This window comes from Schistocerca americana, chromosome 2 (assembly GCF_021461395.2).
Source record: "Schistocerca americana isolate TAMUIC-IGC-003095 chromosome 2, iqSchAmer2.1, whole genome shotgun sequence".
NCBI classification, from domain to species: Eukaryota; Metazoa; Arthropoda; class Insecta; order Orthoptera; family Acrididae; genus Schistocerca; species Schistocerca americana.
Window position 1 is genome coordinate 730855282 of NC_060120.1, and position 18514 is coordinate 730873795.

The 18514-nt window shown below is 41.4% G+C and overlaps 1 protein-coding gene across 1 annotated transcript in view; it reads right to left on the reverse strand.

Moving 5' to 3' along the window:
* Window positions 1-18514, reverse strand: part of LOC124595186 (protein takeout) — a 69519-nt gene that overhangs the window by 13922 nt on the left and 37083 nt on the right. The window contains exon 4 of the mRNA XM_047133803.1: window positions 13099-13232. Within this exon, the coding sequence (XP_046989759.1) occupies window positions 13099-13232 (134 nt within the window). The remainder of the gene's footprint in view (window positions 1-13098; window positions 13233-18514) is intronic.

Genomic DNA, 18514 nt, shown 5'->3' on the forward strand with positions numbered 1-18514 from the left:
TAATAAACACAGAAAAACAGTTACAATGCACTTACATATAATACAAAATTAATGTACATAACACCAGACACAGGGAGTAAAATAACTGATGATGGTCGAAGTAGAGAGAATATAAAATGTAGACTGGCAATGGCAAGGAAATCGTTTCTGAAGAAGAGAAATTTGTTAACATCGAGTATAGATTTAAGTGTCAGGAAGGCGTTTCTGAAAGTATTTGTATGGAGTGTAGACATGTACGGAAGTGAAACATGGACGATAACCAGTTTGGACAAGAAGAGAATAGAAGCTTTCGAAATGTGGTGCTACAGAAGAATGCTGAAGATAAGGTGGGTAGATCACGTAACTAATGAGGAGGTATTGAATAGGATTGGGGAGAAGAGAAGTTTGTAGCACAACTTGACTAGAAGAAGGGATCGGTTGGTAGGACATGTTTTGAGGCATCAAGGGATCACAAATTTAGCATTGGAGGGCAGCGTGGAGGGTAAAAATCGTAGAGGGAGACCAAGAGATCAATACACTAAGCAGATTCAGAAGGATGTAGGTTGCAGTAGGTACTGGGAGATGAAGAAGCTTGCACAGGATAGAGTAGCATGGAGAGCTACATCAAACCAGTCTCAGGACTGAAGACCACAACAACAACAACAACACCAGACATAGAGCCGTTTACCAGAATCCTTGAAAATGTAAGGTCTACAAAATTTCTTGGAACATGGACCCAAGAAGATCTAAGATAGATCCAACATGCATAATACATTATAAATAAATTAAATACCATTTGTCGTACTATCAAAATTCTTTCTGGTTGCACTTTGAAAGAGAGACTAAAAATGTATACTTTGCCCAGGCAGAATCTTTACTGTGGCATGGCATAATCTTCTGGGGCAATCCACCTGCCAGCAAAAGTTGTTTTATATCAGAAAAGAGAGTTGTAAGAGCCATAGAAAATGCTGTCTCAAGAATCTCATCAAAGACCTTATTTAATAAACTTCACATTATTCCACTACCATGTGTATATATCTTAGAAGAAATAATATTTGTTAGGAAATCTTAGAAAATAGCAACAATCTTGTATCAACTGCCCAGAGTATCCATCTGTACAACATAAGCAGAAAGCAGGATATACATGTTCAATGTGCATACACCACAGAATGGACGACTGCTAACAAGAGACAGGTTATACAATAAGCTACCTAGTAACATTAAATCAATAAAAGACTCTTCAAAATTTAAAACTACTGTCCATAAATATTTATTGCAAACGTGTTGTTATAGTATAGATGAATATCTTGAAACATAAAAATTTGTTGCCTAATATTAACAAAAGAATGTATGAAATGTTATCAAAAGTTGTATGTAAAAAGAAAAGCTGATGGAATTACTTGTGTTAAATACACTCCTGGAAAAAAGAACACATTGACACCGGTGTGTCAGACCCACCATACTTGCTCCGGACACTGCGAGAGGGCTGTACAAGCAATGATCACACGCACGGCACAGCGGACACACCAGGAACCGCGGTGTTGGCCGTCGAATGGCGCTAGCTGCGCAGCATTTGTGCACCGCCGCCGTCAGTGTCAGCCAGTTTGCCGTGGCATACGGAGCTCCATCGCAGTCTTTAACACTGGTAGCATGCCGCGACAGCGTGGAAGTGAACCGTATGTGCAGTTGACGGACTTTGAGCGAGGGCGTATAGTGGGCATGCGGGAGGCTGGGTGGACGTACCGCCGAATTGCTCAACACGTGGGGCGTGAGGTCTCCACAGTACATCGATGTTGTCGCCTGTGGTCGGCGGAAGGTGCACGTGCCCGTCGACCTGGGACCGGACCGCAGCGACGCACGGATCCACGCCAAGACCGTAGGATCCTACGCAGTGCCGTAGGGGACCGCACCGCCACTTCCCAACAAATTAGGGACACTGTTGCTCCTGGGGTATCGGCGAGGACCATTCGCAACCGTCTCCATGAAGCTGGGCTACGGTCCCGCACACCGTTAGGCCGACTTCAGCTCACGCCCCAACATCGTGCAGCCCGCCTCCAGTGGTGTCGCGACAGGCGTGAATGGAGGGACGAATGGAGACGTGTCGTCTTCAGCGATGAGAGTCGCTTCTGCCTTGGTGCCAATGATGGTCGTATGCGTGTTTGGAGCCGTGCAGGTGAGCGCCACAATCAGGACTGCATACGACCGAGGCACACAGGGCCAACACCCGGCATCATGGTGTGGGGAGCGATCTCCTACACTGGCCGTACACCACTGGTGATCGTCGAGGGGACACTGAATAGTGCACGGTACATCCAAACCGTCATCGAACCCATCGTTCTACCATTCCTAGACCGGCAAGGGAACTTGCTGTTCCAACAGGACAATGCACGTCCGCATGTATCCCGTGCCACCCAACGTGCTCTAGAAGGTGTAAGTCAACTACCCTGGCCAGCAAGATCTCCGGATCTGTCCCCCATTGAGCATGTTTGGGACTGGATGAAGCGTCGTCCCACGCGGTCTGCACGTCCAGCACGAACGCTGGTCCAACTGAGGCGCCAGGTGGAAATGGCATGGCAAGCCATTCCACAGGACTACGTACAGCATCTCTACGATCGTCTCCATGGGAGAATAGCAGCCTACATTGCTGCGAAAGGTGGATATACACTGTACTAGTGCCGACATTGTGCATGCTCTGTTGCCTGTGTCTATGTGCCTGTAGTTCTGTCAGTGTGATCATGTGATGTATCTGACCCCAGGAATGTGTCAATAAAGTTTCCCCTTCCTGGGACAATGAATTCACGGTGTCCTTATTTCAATTTCCAGGAGTGTATTATGTATGAAAGCTGAATTTTCAGCTGTGATAATACCAAGCCTAAATCAATGTAAATATTCTTCTATAATTTAAAAATGTGTATCACAAATAACAAAGACTTATCTTATAACATGTTGTATACCTTGTGCTACAAATCATTAGAAGGACCACTAAAAAATGAAATAAAATGAAACTTCTTTTTGTATATGGTAGTGCTCCTCTGTTGTAAGTGTTTGGTAGAGACTATTGCTTTCTCTGAGGATGTATGGATCAGTTACAATATGATTTGGTCAGTGGTTTTCCTCTATGAGATGATCTACAAAAGTGGAGTGTGAACTGTGACTTTTTAAGGCTCTGAGATGTGAATGACAGCTAAATGTGCAGATATGTTTGCCCTGAGTCGACAGTTTGGTACGAACTGCAAGTTATCTGATAGATTCTAGCTTTTCTTCCCATTTGTCTGTGCAGGTCATGTTGGTGTTGAGATTTTTATGTGCTCGTTGTTTGTGCAGAATGATATTTATAGTCCTTGTATCTTCAGTAAATTCCCTACTTTGGAGATGTTTTTGTTGCTTTATATTTGTATGTGCTGTGCAATGTTCCTTGAATATTGCCTCTGTTCCTCTATGTTCCCTGTGTCTTTATGTGTTGGTGCTCTTGGGTCCTTGTTTTGGCTGGTGGGTTGTCATTGATTTGTTCCTTTTAAATTGCTTTTTTTAAATGTTGTTGTTTAATTTGTGCTTTGTTTGTATTCTTTACCCTTTCTCTCTGGATATCTGAGGCATTTGTTTAGTTCCTATGTGTAGCTGAACATATCTAATGTGACCTGTATAGTACAGATATAAAACTTCAATGTCTGTGTTGCAATGGGTGATTGGACTGGTTGTGAATAGTTGTGGATTTACTGCATAGTTCAAAATTATGGTTATTGTTTATAATGTGTATGGCGATGTCTAGGAATTTTACCATCATGTCTGCTTCTGTCTCAATTATGAATTTAATTTCAGGATGGACTATGTATATGTCACTGTGTTGGTGTTTTATCCAGGTGTCTGTATCATCTACCTAACAAACAATTTCATTTAGGTAGCAGTGCTGGTGTGTATGCTTGTATTGTTTTGGATGTACACTACTGGCCTTTAAATTGCTACACCACGAAGATGAAGTGCTACAGACGCGAAATTTAACCGACAGGAAGAAGATGCTGTGATATGCAAATGATTAGCTTTTCAGAGCATTCACACAAGATTGGCGTCGGTGGCGACACCAACAACACGCTGACATGAGGAAAGTTTCCAATCTATTTCTCATACACAAACAGCAGTTGACCGGCGTTGCCTGGTGAAACGTTGGTGTGATGCCTCGTGTAAGGAGGAGAAATGTGTACCATCACGTTTCCGACTTTGATAAAGGTCGGATTGTAGCCTATCGCCATTGCGGTTTATCGTATCCCGACATCGCTGCTCGCGTTGGTTGAGATCCAAAGACTGTTAGCAGAATATGGAATCGGTGGGCTCAGGAGGGTGATACGGAACGCCGTGCTGGATCCCAACGGCCTCGTATCACTAGCAGTCGAGATAACAGACATCTTATCCGCATGGCTGTAACAGATCGTGCAGCCACGTCTCGATCCCTGAGTCAACAGATGGGGACGTTTGCAAGACAACAACCATCTGCACGAACAGTACGACGACGTTTGCAGCAGCATGGCCTATCAGCTCGGAGACCATGGCTGCGGTTACCCTTGACGCTGCACCACAGACAGGGGCGCCTGCGTTGGAGGACTCAATGACGAACCTGGGTGCACGAATGGCAAAACGTCATTTTTTCGGATGCATCCAGATTCTGTTTACAGCATCATGATGGTCGAATCCGCGACATCGCGGTGAACTCACATTGGAAGCGTGTATGCGTCATCGCCATGCTGGCGTATCACTCGGCGTGATGGTATGGGGTGCCATTGGTTACACGTCTCGGTCACCTCTTGTTCGCATTGACGGCACTTTGAACAGTGGACGTTACATTTCAGGTGTGTTACGACCCGTGGTTCTACCGTTCTTTCGATCCCTGCGAAACCCTACATTTCAGCAGGATAATGCAAGACCGCATGTTGCAGGTACTGTACGTGCCTTTCTGGATACAGAAAATGTTCGACTGCTGCCCTGCTTCTCCAGATCTCTCATCAACTGAAAACGTCTGGTCAATGGTGGCCGAGCAACTGGCTTGTTACAATACGCCAGTCACTACTCTTGATGAACTTTGGTATGGTGTTGAAGCTGCATGGGCAGCTGTACCTGTACACGCCATCCAATCTCTGTTTCACTCATTGCCCAGGCGTATAAAGGCCGCTATTACGGCCAGAAGTGGTTGTTCTGGGTACTGAGTTCTCAGGATCTATGCACCCAAATTGCGTGAAAAAGTAATCACATGTCAGTTCTAGTATAATATATTTGTCCAATGAATACCCGTTTATCATCTGCATTTCTTCTTGGTGTAGCAATTTTGATGGCCAATAGTGTATAGTTCCATTGAATATTTTGTTTTCATTGTGGTTGAGAAACATGTTGGCAAGTAGGTGACTAACGGGTGAGCCCATGGGAAGGATTGCCTAGTGACCGATTATGAGAGGATTCCAGGAAAGATTTAATAAGGCCTCACTGTAGAAGGCAACATTTATGGATTGACAAAGACGTGCATTTGCTTCACACAGTGTTAGAAACAGGCCACAGGGTGGAAGAAGAAACATGGTGATGGAGTCCCTACTTCGAATGAACGATCTCCTATGAAGTCAATATGTAAATGTGCTTTGGAACTCTGTATACCAAGGACAGCAATAAAGAATCACATGAGAAAAGATTTTAAGGTCACACAATTTCAACTGATATTCATAAACTAGTTATTGCATATGTACTAGAATGTGTGCATTTTAGCATGATGTGCTTTGTTAACTCAGTTACCAAATGCAATTAACCATCCAAAGGTTACGTTTCTAGATCAGTGTGCCATTTACCAAACTCATGTGTTAGAAATATTGTTATTTGGGCCACAGTGATTCCTCATTACATTGTTGAGTTAGAAAAGAACCTGCCTCATGTAGTAATAGAGCAGCGATGACATCACAACATCTGCTTCGACTGTACGTCTTTGAAGTGTATGAGTTCCTAAATGACAACTTTCCAGAATAGCGGATGGATTGTGGTCCATCAGCAACACCAGCTTCCTTGAAATGGCCACCAGGAATTCCTGATCTCATCACTCTACAGCTACATCTACATCTACATCTAAATCTCTTTGTGGGGGTCATTAATGCACATGTGTATGCATGCTTTTACATAAATTAAGAACTGTGGAATGCTGTTGAGGCATTTCACACAATAACACTAGAAATGCTAAAAAGTTTGTTAAGAATAACGTAGAGGTATATGAAAACGTCTTTACAGCATGGTGGGGAACATACCGAAATGTTGCACACTTAATGCGTTATTTAGTACTTGTACTAAAACAAATCAAATCAAATAAATAAGGATTCAATACTAAAGGGTATGGGGACTTCTTTTCCACCATGTAGGTTATATAAAAGGTACAGGGTTTGTTGTTGGTGGTATGCTTAAGTCTTTTCTGTTAGTTCATTGGAGTTTTGTATGTTTCTGTTGTTTGTGAAAGTGTACAGTTTGTGTAATAATGTAAGAATACATCTAGCTAAGTGGTCATATAATGCATTTCTGAAGCTGACTATTGCTCTAATTAATGTTGGGTTTGTGCATTTTTAGAAGACAATTTAAATTTTGTGTTTTGGAATATTTGTGCCACATACTTTGATTGAAAATTAGTGCTGGTAACTTTGAGGAGTTTTATAATCTTCTTTGTAGTTGTTTGGTACATCATGATGGGATCACTGATTGTTATAAGATATCGTTCTCATCTAGGATTTCTTTTCATTTGTGGATGTTTTCAGTTTAACGAGCTTCAGCCCCATCATGATAACACATGGTAAAAAAAAGGAAGCCAGCAGTACTGGTCACTCAGGCAAAAAAGACACCGTGGATTGGAAAGATTAGATTAGATTAGATTAATACTAGTTCCATGGATCATGAATACGATATTTCGTAATGATGTGGAACGAGTCAAATTTTCCAATACATGACATAATTAGGTTAATTTAACAACATACTTAAGTTAATATAACAACTTTATTTTTTTTATTTTTTTTATTTTTTTAAATATTATTTTCTTTTTTTTCTTAATTTATATCTAAAAATTCCTCTGATTACACGCTTTTGTGCAATAAATACTTTATTCCTCAGTGATGAATTACCCCAAAATATGATGCCATATGAAAGCAATGAGTGAAAATAGGCGTAGTAAGCTAATTTACTAAGATGTTTATCACCAAAATTTGCGATGACCCTTATTGCATAAGTAGCTGAACTCAAACGTTTCAGCAGATCATCAATGTGTTTCTTCCAATTTAATCTCTCATCAATGGACACACCTAAAAATTTGGAATATTCTACCTTAGCTATATGCTTCTGATTAAGGTCTATATTTATTAATGGTGTCATACCATTCACTGTACGGAACTGTATGTACTGTGTCTTATCAAAATTCAGTGAGAGTCCGTTTACAAGGAACCACTTAGTAATTTTCTGAAAGGCAGTATTGACAATTTCATCAGTTAATTCTTGTTTGTCAGGCGTGATTACTATACTTGTATCATCAGCAAAGAGAACTAACTTTGCCTCTTCATGAATATAGAATGGCAAGTCATTAATATATAATAAGAACAACAAAGGACCCAAGACTGACCCTTGTGGAACCCCATTCTTGATAGTTCCCCAGTTTGAGGAATGTGCTGATCTTTGCATATTACGAGAACTACTTATTTCAACTTTCTGCACTCTTCCAGTTAGGTATGAATTAAACCATTTGTGCACTGTCCCACTCATGCCACAATACTTGAGCTTGTCTAGCAGAATTTCATGATTCACACAATCAAAAGCCTTTGAGAGATCACAAAAAATCCCAATGGGTGGTGTTCGGTTATTCAGATCATTCAAAATTTGACTGGTGAAAGCATATATGGCATTTTCTGTTGAAAAACCTTTCTGGAAACCAAACTGACATTTTGTTAGTACTTCATTTTTACAGATATGTGAAGCTACTCTTGAATACATTACTTTCTCAAAAATTTTGGATAAAGCTGTTAGAAGGGAGATTGGACGGTAATTGTTGACATCAGATCTATCCCCCCTTTTATGCAAAGGTATTACAATAGCATATTTCAGTCTATCAGGGAAAATGCCCTGTTCCAGAGAGCTATTACACAGGTGGCTGAGAATCTTACTTATCTGTTGAGAACAAGCTTTTAGTGTTTTGCTGGAAATGCCATCAATTCCATGTGAGTTTTTGCTTTCAAGCAAGTTTATTATTTTCCTAATTTCAGAGGGAGAAGTGGGTGAGATTTCAATTGTATCAAATTGCATAGGTATGGCCTCTTCCATTAACAGCCTAGCATCTTCTAAAGAACACCTGGATCTTACTATATCCACAACATTTAGAAAATGATTATTAAAAATATTTTTAACTTCTGACTTTTTGTTCGTAAAGTTTTCATTCAATTTGATGGTAATACTGTCTTCCTATGCTCTTGGTTGACCTGTTTCTCTTTTAATAATATTCCAAATTGTTTTAATTTTATTATCAGAGTTGCTGATTTCAGACATGATACACATACTCCTGGATTTTTTAATAACTTTTCTTAATATAACACAGCAGTTTTTATAATTTTTGATAGTTTCTGGGTCACTACTCTTTCTTGCTGTCAGATACATTTCCCTTTTCCGGTTACAAGATATTTTTATACCCTTAGTAAGCCATGGTTTGTTACAAGGTTTCTTACGAGTATATTTAACTATTTTCTTGGGGAAGCAGTTTTCAAATGCATTTACAAAAATGTCATGAAATAAATTATATTTTAAATTGGCATCAGGTTCACGGTACACCTCATCCCAGTCTATCTGCTGTAGGCTTTCCCTGAAATTTGCAGTTGTTAAATCGTTGACTGAACGTACTACTTTGGAGGACTGTTTAGTATTGCTGAATGGAGCTATGTCATATATTGTAACTAGCTGTGCACCATGATCAGAAAGACCATTCTCAACAGGCTGAGCATTTATCTGGTTAAACTTATCTTGGCTATAAAGAAGTTATCTATCAGTGAGCTGTTATCCTTCACCACCCGAGTAGGAAAATCAATAACGGGTGTCAAATTGAAAGAACCGAGTAATACTTCAAGGTCATTTTTCCTATTACCCTCTTTCAGAGAATCTACATTGAAGTCCCCACAAATAATAATTTGCTTCCCCCTGTCTGACAGATAGCACAACAAGGAGTCCAAATTTTTCAGAAATAGATGAAAATTTCCTGATGGGGACCTATATACAGTTACAATTATAAATGTGCCTTTATTTAATTTAAGCTCACAGGCACATGCTTCTATATGTTTCTCTACACAAAACTTTTTTGTTTCTATACTTTTTGGATAATGATAACTTTTGACATATATGGCAACTCCTCCTTTCTCCATATTTTCTCTCATTACATGTGCAGAGAGCTTATATCCACTTACTTTTACCCTATCCATATCAGTAACAATGTGATGCTCAGACAGGCATAGTATATCTATTTCATTCTCAGCTTCTAAATCTTCTAAACAAACCAGAAGCTCATCTACTTTGTTCTTTAAACTCCCAATATTTTGATGAAATATACTTACATTATTTTTAATTATTCTTTTCTGAGAACCTTTCCTTATTCTAACATTTGCAGTACTCTCCTGTCTGAGTTTCTCATTGAAAGAAGTGAATGAGCAGCCAAAATGTGAAATTACTGAAAAGGAAATAGTGCTAGTGCAGTTTATACAGCATAACAGGGAATTACACATGGTTTTTGGAAATTACAAATAAGAGGTATTATTACAATAGCCTTCAGACCCCTGCCTAGCACAGACACACTATCTGAGTCCATGTCTGGCTCAACTGTCAATGGAAAACTCCAATCAGAAAACGGAATGACTGCCTTGTAAATACCTTCAGAAGGTAAAATGACAGCTCTGCCAATAGACACATTTAAAAATACACACAGCGTCCTAGCTTTCGGTAAGAAACCTGCTTCTTCAGGAATGAGAGAGGGATAGAGTATGGAAAGTTAAAAATGAAAGGCAGGTCACTTAGACTCCAGGATGAGTGATTCACTTGGGGGCTGAGTAACATATCATTCATTTTTAATCTTCTCACTCTATTTCTCTCTCTTCTCTGAGGAATAGTGGAAATAATTATGGTGATGGGAAATAGTATTGTGTTGGATGTAATAAAGCATTTTGTATAATCAGTTACCAAGGTCAATTGTTGCCAAGATTGTTAGTTGCTAATGTATAACAAACAAAAATATTGTTGATAGTAATAATTTGCATAATATATACTGTGTTTAAATTACAGGTTACAGGCTGCAATGGGATAAATAAATAACAGGATCTTCTCATCCCTGGGAAAAGAACTGTTAGTGGGCCCTCTCATCCTGGGCTCTGGGTAACTTGTCCTTCCTTCTTAACCTTTCCCGATCTGTCAGTCCTGAAAGCTAATACAGCGTGGATATCTTCAGATGAGAGTATTAGCAGTACTGAAATTTCACCTCTAGTCTCATAATTTCGTAGTTTTTAATGTGTTTTCTTGTTTCTTTGGATACGAAACTTAAACCAGATACTCAAGCTATTCAACAGTGCTGGTAGGGTGAGCATTCTGTGTTTCGAACAAATGTTTCACAGGAAAAATATATCTCACTTATCAATGATAAGAGCAAGCAAGTATTTATTTCTGGCTTGTCATTTTCTTCATGAGTTCTGCCTTTGTCATTGTTCCCTTGGTCGCAGCTTAGCTATATTCCTGAAAAATCAAACATATTATTTCAATCTGCACTGAAAGATAGAAAAATAATTGCAACTTGCTACAGAGAATCGAAAAGTAGAGACAAGTAGGTGCTACAGCAGACAAATAGGGGCTACAAGTATTAAATCCTACTTCGTATATAATTTGCTTCTTTCCACAGCTTTCACTTGTGTTGAACAGTCCTTTCATCTGCCACAGCTCGTTGACATGTACATAAAAAAATCTGGAGTTCCTGTTTTAAAACCTATGTACATAACAAGCCTGAATTTGGACACCCATATACAAAAGTGGCAACATTTACTGAAATTTCAATTCATGTTAAATTTTGCTGTTTGAGGTTTCTTGGCATATCTGGAGTCTACAAACTCATTTCATCAGCTAAATTTGACTTTAGTCTTTATACTTTGAGATCTAGAAACGAGAAGGTGAACATCATAATTTGGGATTTAGACTGTGAACGTCACTTTTTTCAGCATACTCGCCACACCTATCAATCTCAGAGCGAATTAAATTTTGGTATATTGTTTGGGATTGAAGTCCAATGTTGCAACATAGCAATAGTTACTTAATGTGTCAAAGAAGATGGAGTTTAACTATCACAAGCCTATTTGAACTCAGAAAAAAAAGAACACATTATCAGATTTGGTTCTGAGAAACTTCAACCAGGAACTGTTTTATTGTTTTTGTACTGGAAAGAATAACTAGTTAGTCGTGAATGCTCAGTCACTCGTCTATATTCAGATCTGTTCCTCACTAACCATCATATGGTGTGTAGTGGAAATTACATTGTGGATCAGTAGCAGAACTGCCCTCCCCTCCCTCCCTGCTTCCCCACTGCCACACAAACCATGTTGATAATGCATGTTTAGGTTGATTCTGTGGAAGATTGAGTATGAGAATTTTTACTTTTACCTCAAGTTAATTAAGCCAGTAGTCTGTGGGAGGAACTAATACATTTCTTAATACTTTGGAAGCCCACTTTTACACTTTTGAAGGGACTTTAAGAAATAGTGTGAAATGTGGGAAATAATGTTTTAAGCTGCAAGAGTTATGTGTAGGATATCCCCCATGCATATCCGCACTTTATGAATGATACATGTACTTAACAGGCATCACAAGACATGCCAGGGCCTTTATTATTATCTAATAAAGGTTTATTATATAATAAAAACCGCTGCTTTAACTGGAATTGGTAACTGTCTCGGAAGTAGAAACGTTTAACTTAATTTCAAACGTCATAACCAATGTTTCTGGAAGGCCTGCAGCTGTGATTCATTATTTAAATAATGAAATATTGCGGTAGTTACGTATTTTTTCATGCTTAACGACGCATTTCGAGAATTTATAATTTCAAACGCCATAATCAATGATTTTGGAAACCTGCAGCTATCATTCATTGTTTAATTAATGAAATACAGCACTAATTACGTATTTTTTCATGCTTAACGACGCGTATCGAGAATTTTTCTCGTTGTCAAGTGTAAATATGCACATATGCACTTTGTGTAGTGTTTGAATATGTGTTATTCTGCCTCTATGACGTCATATCTCCTGTACTACGGTAGTTCGTTCTTACCTCAACAGCGATTGTTGCCTGACAGTGAGGGATTCGTGTATCAAGTTCGGTTGTAGTCAGTCCAGTGTTCTAGGAGGAGCTGTGGAACACACACACACACACACACACACACACACACACACACACGCACACACACGACTCCCAGAAAATCTTTTACAGATGCTTTGAAAAAAAAAAAACTTGATGTTTAGAAACCTGATTCGTTTATGCCCTTTGTCGTTACGAAAGTGTCTGGTGTCTGTTTACATGACATAGCTCTAAGCCTGAATACTGTTTTCAAAAACAGTCTTGACAGAGGCTGCAACGGCTTAAGGGTAGTATAGAATTAAGTCTAGAGCAGAGCTAGACATGTATTCAACTGCCTATGCGAGAGTGTTAAATATCTTATAACTAATATGGTGGAGTTTGAGCCTGATTATTGCTCGTCGGTCTCGAGTGTTAATTAGGAAGGATCAATAAAACGTAAACTGAAGCTCCAGCGACAAGTGGCATATTTCGTTAAGAGGTTCGTTTAACAAGCGAAAAAGCATTATAGTAGTATACACAAGAAGTCAGGCATTCAATTAAAGCGATTTTTAGCTTGATAGAAACTCTTGAGGGTAATGTTTTATGTTACATAATAATTAATATTGACACCGTAATACAGTTGTGTTTCATAATGTCAAGCCATTTCAGAATATTGCTGCTGTACGACACGTACAAGCTTCACTTGTTTCCATCACGCAGGGACTACTGTTTGTGTGGCCACGGAACACTAGCGTGACGTAGAGCTGGCAGGTGCGCCTTACCGTACTCTCCCCAGTAGTCGCCGCCGCCCGAGGCCTGCACCATGATGAGCACGCCGGAGCTGCGGTAGCGCGCCCGCGCCGAGATGCGCGGCACCACGAAGCTCAGCTGGAACTGCAGCGAGTCCACGTCGGACCTGCCGGCACAACACACAGTCAGCCACTCAGTACCTCACCTCGCAATCTGAGCGCGCTTATAGCGGGGAATGGTGCTATCTTATTAGAATGTTCAACCGTGTTGCCCACACCCCTAACGTAGCATTACATTTTAAAAGCTATGCTGGAGGGCAGTACTTCCCTTGATGAATAACCGCTGCACAAAATATATTTTGTATATCAGTCCCTCACCTTTCAATGCTACGTACATAGGCTGCAATCAGTGCGCGCACTTCTACAGCTAGTAACTGAAGGTGTTAACTACACCGAAGGGCCAAAGAAACTGGTATAGAGATGGATATTCAAATACAGAGATATAGGCAAAATTCGGCGCTGCGGCCGGCAATGTCCATATAAGGCAACAAGGGTCTGGCGCAGTTGTTGGACTGGAGGTTTTCTCCCCTCGTGGAATGGGTGTTGTGTTCTCCTCACCATTAGTCCATCATAACCGACACGCAAGTCGTTTGAAATACTCGTAAGACTTGCAACTCGGCTGCCGAACTTCCTGGGATGTGGCCTCCCGGCCATCAATACCACAGGATCATTTCATTTAATTTTTCCTTGCGCGTGCGGCCTCGACAAACTCTTTATTACCGTTCATCCGCTCTGCTCTCGAAATACAGTTTTAAATACTAGAGGCACACCGTCAGTTATCACGATGCTACACCAAAGGCACAGTTCAATCTCGTAATGAGTTCCTCAATGACACCATTACATATGTCTCGCTGGATGATAATGGTGGCGTACAAATTATCGTTGCAGACGACAGCACTTCAGTTATTACTGGGACCCTCAATAAAACTACTTTCTCACGATTCGACACAGTATTTAACTAAGACAGTAACAAAATTCATAGTATTAACTCAATCTTTGCAACATTCTGCGAAACACGTTTTATGTTTCAGTGCAACGCTTTCTAACTATAGAGGCAATGTTCAACTGGTAGACTGGTATCCATTCATGCTGGTAACAAAACAGCTCTGTAAAAAATGTGTTATTCTCCTCTATGTGTTATTGTTGTCAGCAACTTGGATGCATGAGCTGTTAAACTGACTTGCGACATTTCTCATGCTTGTAGCCCCTTATTATCTTCAGGATTGTGTGAATGAAGTATTTCGCCAGTCTCATATCTTCTATACACTAACGTGAATAGTCGCTTTGTGGCCACCTTACTCAATGAATTTAGAAATTCTGATGGACTTTTATCTATCCCTTCCGCCTTATTTGATCTTAAGCCTACCAAAGCTCTTTCAAATTCTAATTTTAATACTAGACCCCATCCCCCCCCCCCCCCTATCTATTTCCCGTCGACCCCTGTTTCTTTTTCAGTCATGTCATTAGTCAGGCCACTTTATGTGACGTATACTCTTTAGTAAATTATTCAGTGACAAAGGATTTTAGGAGCTTCCCAGTCGTCTATCATTTATGATATGGTAGCATGCTTTCTCGCCTGTACCACCAGATGCTACAAGGAATGGAGGACGGTGGTAGTTTATCATTATAGCATGTCTGTCTTAGTCAAAAGATGATTGATGTGTTGTTGTGTGGGGGCAGTGGAAGGGGGCTTGGGGGTATGGAGTTGAGGAGTAGCAGCCATGGCGTTTTTCAAGATCATTCCGGCATTCCCTCCCAAGATGTGATTAAAAAAAAGAACATCAGGGTAGTCTGATGTGACGCTGAACTGAGCTTGTTCAACATCCAGTGCAGGGTTTTAATCAGCGCACCACTGTGCTGTGTGTACATGTTAGACTACTTGGCTACTTGGGAAAGCCTAATGTAAGACTACAAGTTCAGTATACAGTATATGTATGAAAAGTATATTCCTGTGTTAGCATAATCGTAGCCAATCATCTCTGATCTCTTTGCAAAACTCGCCTTCCTCAAAGTTAGATACAGATTTAGAGGAAGAGGGTTGGCGTATCATCCTCCCCTCACCCCCACCCCACCCGTCAACACATCCACACGCGCACGCACACACACACACAGACACAGACACACACACATCTTAAATGTTACAAAACGGTTTGGAAAGGGTTTATATTTTTTCATATACATAGATGTACATTTCCCAACTAATTTTTAGACTAGACAGGACCACCCACAGAGAACATTCCTGCTATGAGAGCAGAATTTGGGTGGACGTTGCATTTGACACACATTAGCGCTGATATTATGTGTGACAGCTCGACCAGACCTCATAAGTCTCCATATAAAAAGGCGACACACTTCATCATTCGCTTTTACCAGAATATGAGTTCCATCCTATGGTTTATGCCTACTTTGTGCTTCGCGGTTTGGAGTGTAAAGATATACAGGATGTGGCATGTAAAACTGGCCCGTTGTACGCAGCGGTAACGTTCCAGTGAGTGCGCGTCGATAATAATGGAAAACGAGAAATGACGCCCAACAGTCGCGCAAGGACTAACCATTTCCTCTGCTGCACTTACACTGCGCGGAACTTCGTTGTTGTGTTAGGCAGCTGCAGTCGCAGCCAGTGAAACTTGTCGAAACTAGTTGAGGAGAGACCTCGTTGTGTGAAGCCGGGTTAGTGTGAGAGTGTGATAGTAGCGGATTCGTCCCCGGAGCGTGTTGCCATTGAAGCGTTAATTCGCACTAGATCTTTAGTGAAAACAAAGAATTTGTTTCAGGAGAAATTTCAAGGGCGTTCTGTGCCAGCAAATGGACTATACAGGAATTGGTTATAAAAACGGCGGATCGGCTCAAAATACTCGCAGGAACAGTCTACCACCTGTCTGCACACCTGAATTAAAGAAGAAGGTGCAGGAGATAATGACAAGAAGTCCTCGTAAGTCAACCAGGAGACTGAGTCAACAGGTTGATGCGAATGAGAGAAATTACAGACGTCTGTCAAGCGGACAGAACGTAAAACCGTACCGGATAAGTGTTGTAGAAGAACTGAAGGAGCCAGACCTGCTGAAGAATGTGCATTTCTGTTCATGGCTGTTGAGAAATGCTGCCAGTGGTGTCTTGAACGCACTAAGCCTCATCATGGGGGCGAGGCGTGGTTCCACCTGTCTGGCTACATAAATTCCCAAAACAACCGGTACTGGTCGACAGAAAATCGAAACGCTATACACCAGGCACCCTTGCATGACGAGAAGGCTTGTGTTTGGTGTGCCATTTCCGCCACACGCGCTGTGGGGCCCATATTCTGTGAGACGATAGTGAACAGTGGCGTGTATTTGACAACCTTGTTGGTGATTTATTCAAATTAGACAGAAGAGAAACGTCAAGTTTGTTGCTTTCAGCAGGACAGTGCAACATGCCATACATCAGTTACATCACTGTCCCGTGTGCATGAGATGTTTACGCCAGAGAGGACAATCAGCAAAGACTTGTGGCCTCCTCGGTCACCGGACTTGTCCACTTGTGACTTTCACTTGTGGGGATTGCTAAAGGGAAGAGAACCACTCACAGTTCAAGAACTCAAGAATAGGATCCAGGATGTCATCAATAGCATCACAACACAAGATCTGAAACGGGTAATTGAATCTCAAGCGTGCTCACATGTGTGCTGAAATGGTTGGAGGACACTCTCAGTGCTGAGTAATCTCGTTCAATATATTACATTACATTTCATTTTATGTTCATGTGTTGACTTTCCGGCCGGTTTTACGTGCCACACCCTGTATAATGACGTAAGCAATCGCTTAACCATGTAGTGATGTGAAACCGTCTTAATCGGCCGCAATGGAAGAGCACGTGGTGTTTACAGGGAGAGAAATTTCTCTGACCAGTGACCTACTCTGTGCAGGGAAAACTCAGAGCAATGTGCGGTTCCACCAGTGTCTGAAAACCGGCGAAGAGGGTCCTTCTGGGAAAAGTGTTGGGAGAGCTTGGGCTGCTATAAGGGGCAAACGCGAGGAGAAATTCAGCAGGTGGAACGGAGCGGCGCGGCCTGACGGGTGGGTGGGTGGGTGAGCGAGCTGTGAAAGCGTGACGTGGCGGCCGCGGGCCCCTGCCATGACCTCGCCTCGCCTCGTCTGCAGCCGCGGCACACTTGTCCGCTCAGCTGACTGCGGCGGTGCCCGCGTGGTCGTCACGTGCGCCACACGTGAACTGCCGACACACTGCCGGACACGGCGAAGCGAGGCGAGGGTCGGAAATGTACTCGTAGAAAACATCGACCAAATGTATCAGAACAAATAATTATAACAATACAACTATGTCTAGTATTAAATCATAAACTCGATATGTGATAATAGAAGGTCTGTACCGGTAACATCAGGTGCTCAGAAAATTGCAGTTTTTTTGGGAATTAAGAAATCACGATGAAGTTTATTAGAACATGCAAACACGTATTCAGGCGACCGCTTCCGGGACAGGGAGTATACCGGCTCTGGATCGAGTTAAGGCCCGTTTCACACTGGGACACAGGTGGCGGTCGCTAGTGGTGGTCTCCGGTGACTGTGGTGAACACTCTCGGGTCACTGGTATCCGATACGGCAGGTGTTAGTTAGTAAAATGGCAGCGCTGTGTCTGTGATCAGTGTTCCAGTGTGAACACTCCAGTTCAAACCAATGCATGTGTGGTGGTGACTGCTGTAAACGTAGTGACCTTGTCCGTCACATGTGGCGAGGGTGAGTCACTGCTGCGTCACAGTGGCTCGGTGTGGCAGTGATGTGTCCCAGTGTGAATGCTCCAGTTCAAACGAATGTATCTCTGTCGATGACCGTCGCTGGTGACCGTCACCAGTGTTTCAGTGTGGATGTGATTTTTAGGAGGTTTCCCGCATAGAAGCACCTATGCCCATGCAAAACCAGTCGTGCCCTGAGGAAGGCCGTTGCAATTCGTCCGAAAATTCGGTTTTAGTTTATTATTGTTGTTAGTTTTTAGCAATGACGCGGCATAACACCCAGAAGAATTTTAATTACTATGACACCGGCCGCGGAAGCCTATGTTCTTATATAAGAAATTAATGGTCTTAGCTGCTCGATCTCCTGAAACGCTTGTTCAATATCAGCATCACCAGAACATAGAAATCTTATCAGAAACAATAAGGAAACGGAGATTACTACTTTTTTGGACATATTTACAGAAGGCATGACAACAAACTCACCATACAAACCTTCAAATATTTTAGGGAAAATAAATTATCAAATACATGGACAGGAAACGTTAGGAAAGATTTGGAATGGAATTACACAAGAGAAGAAGTAGTATTTGCAAAAGATTTTGCAGGAAGAAAGATTCATAGGCAGGACGGAAAAGAAAACTGGGCCAAAGTGGTCTGAAGAGAGAT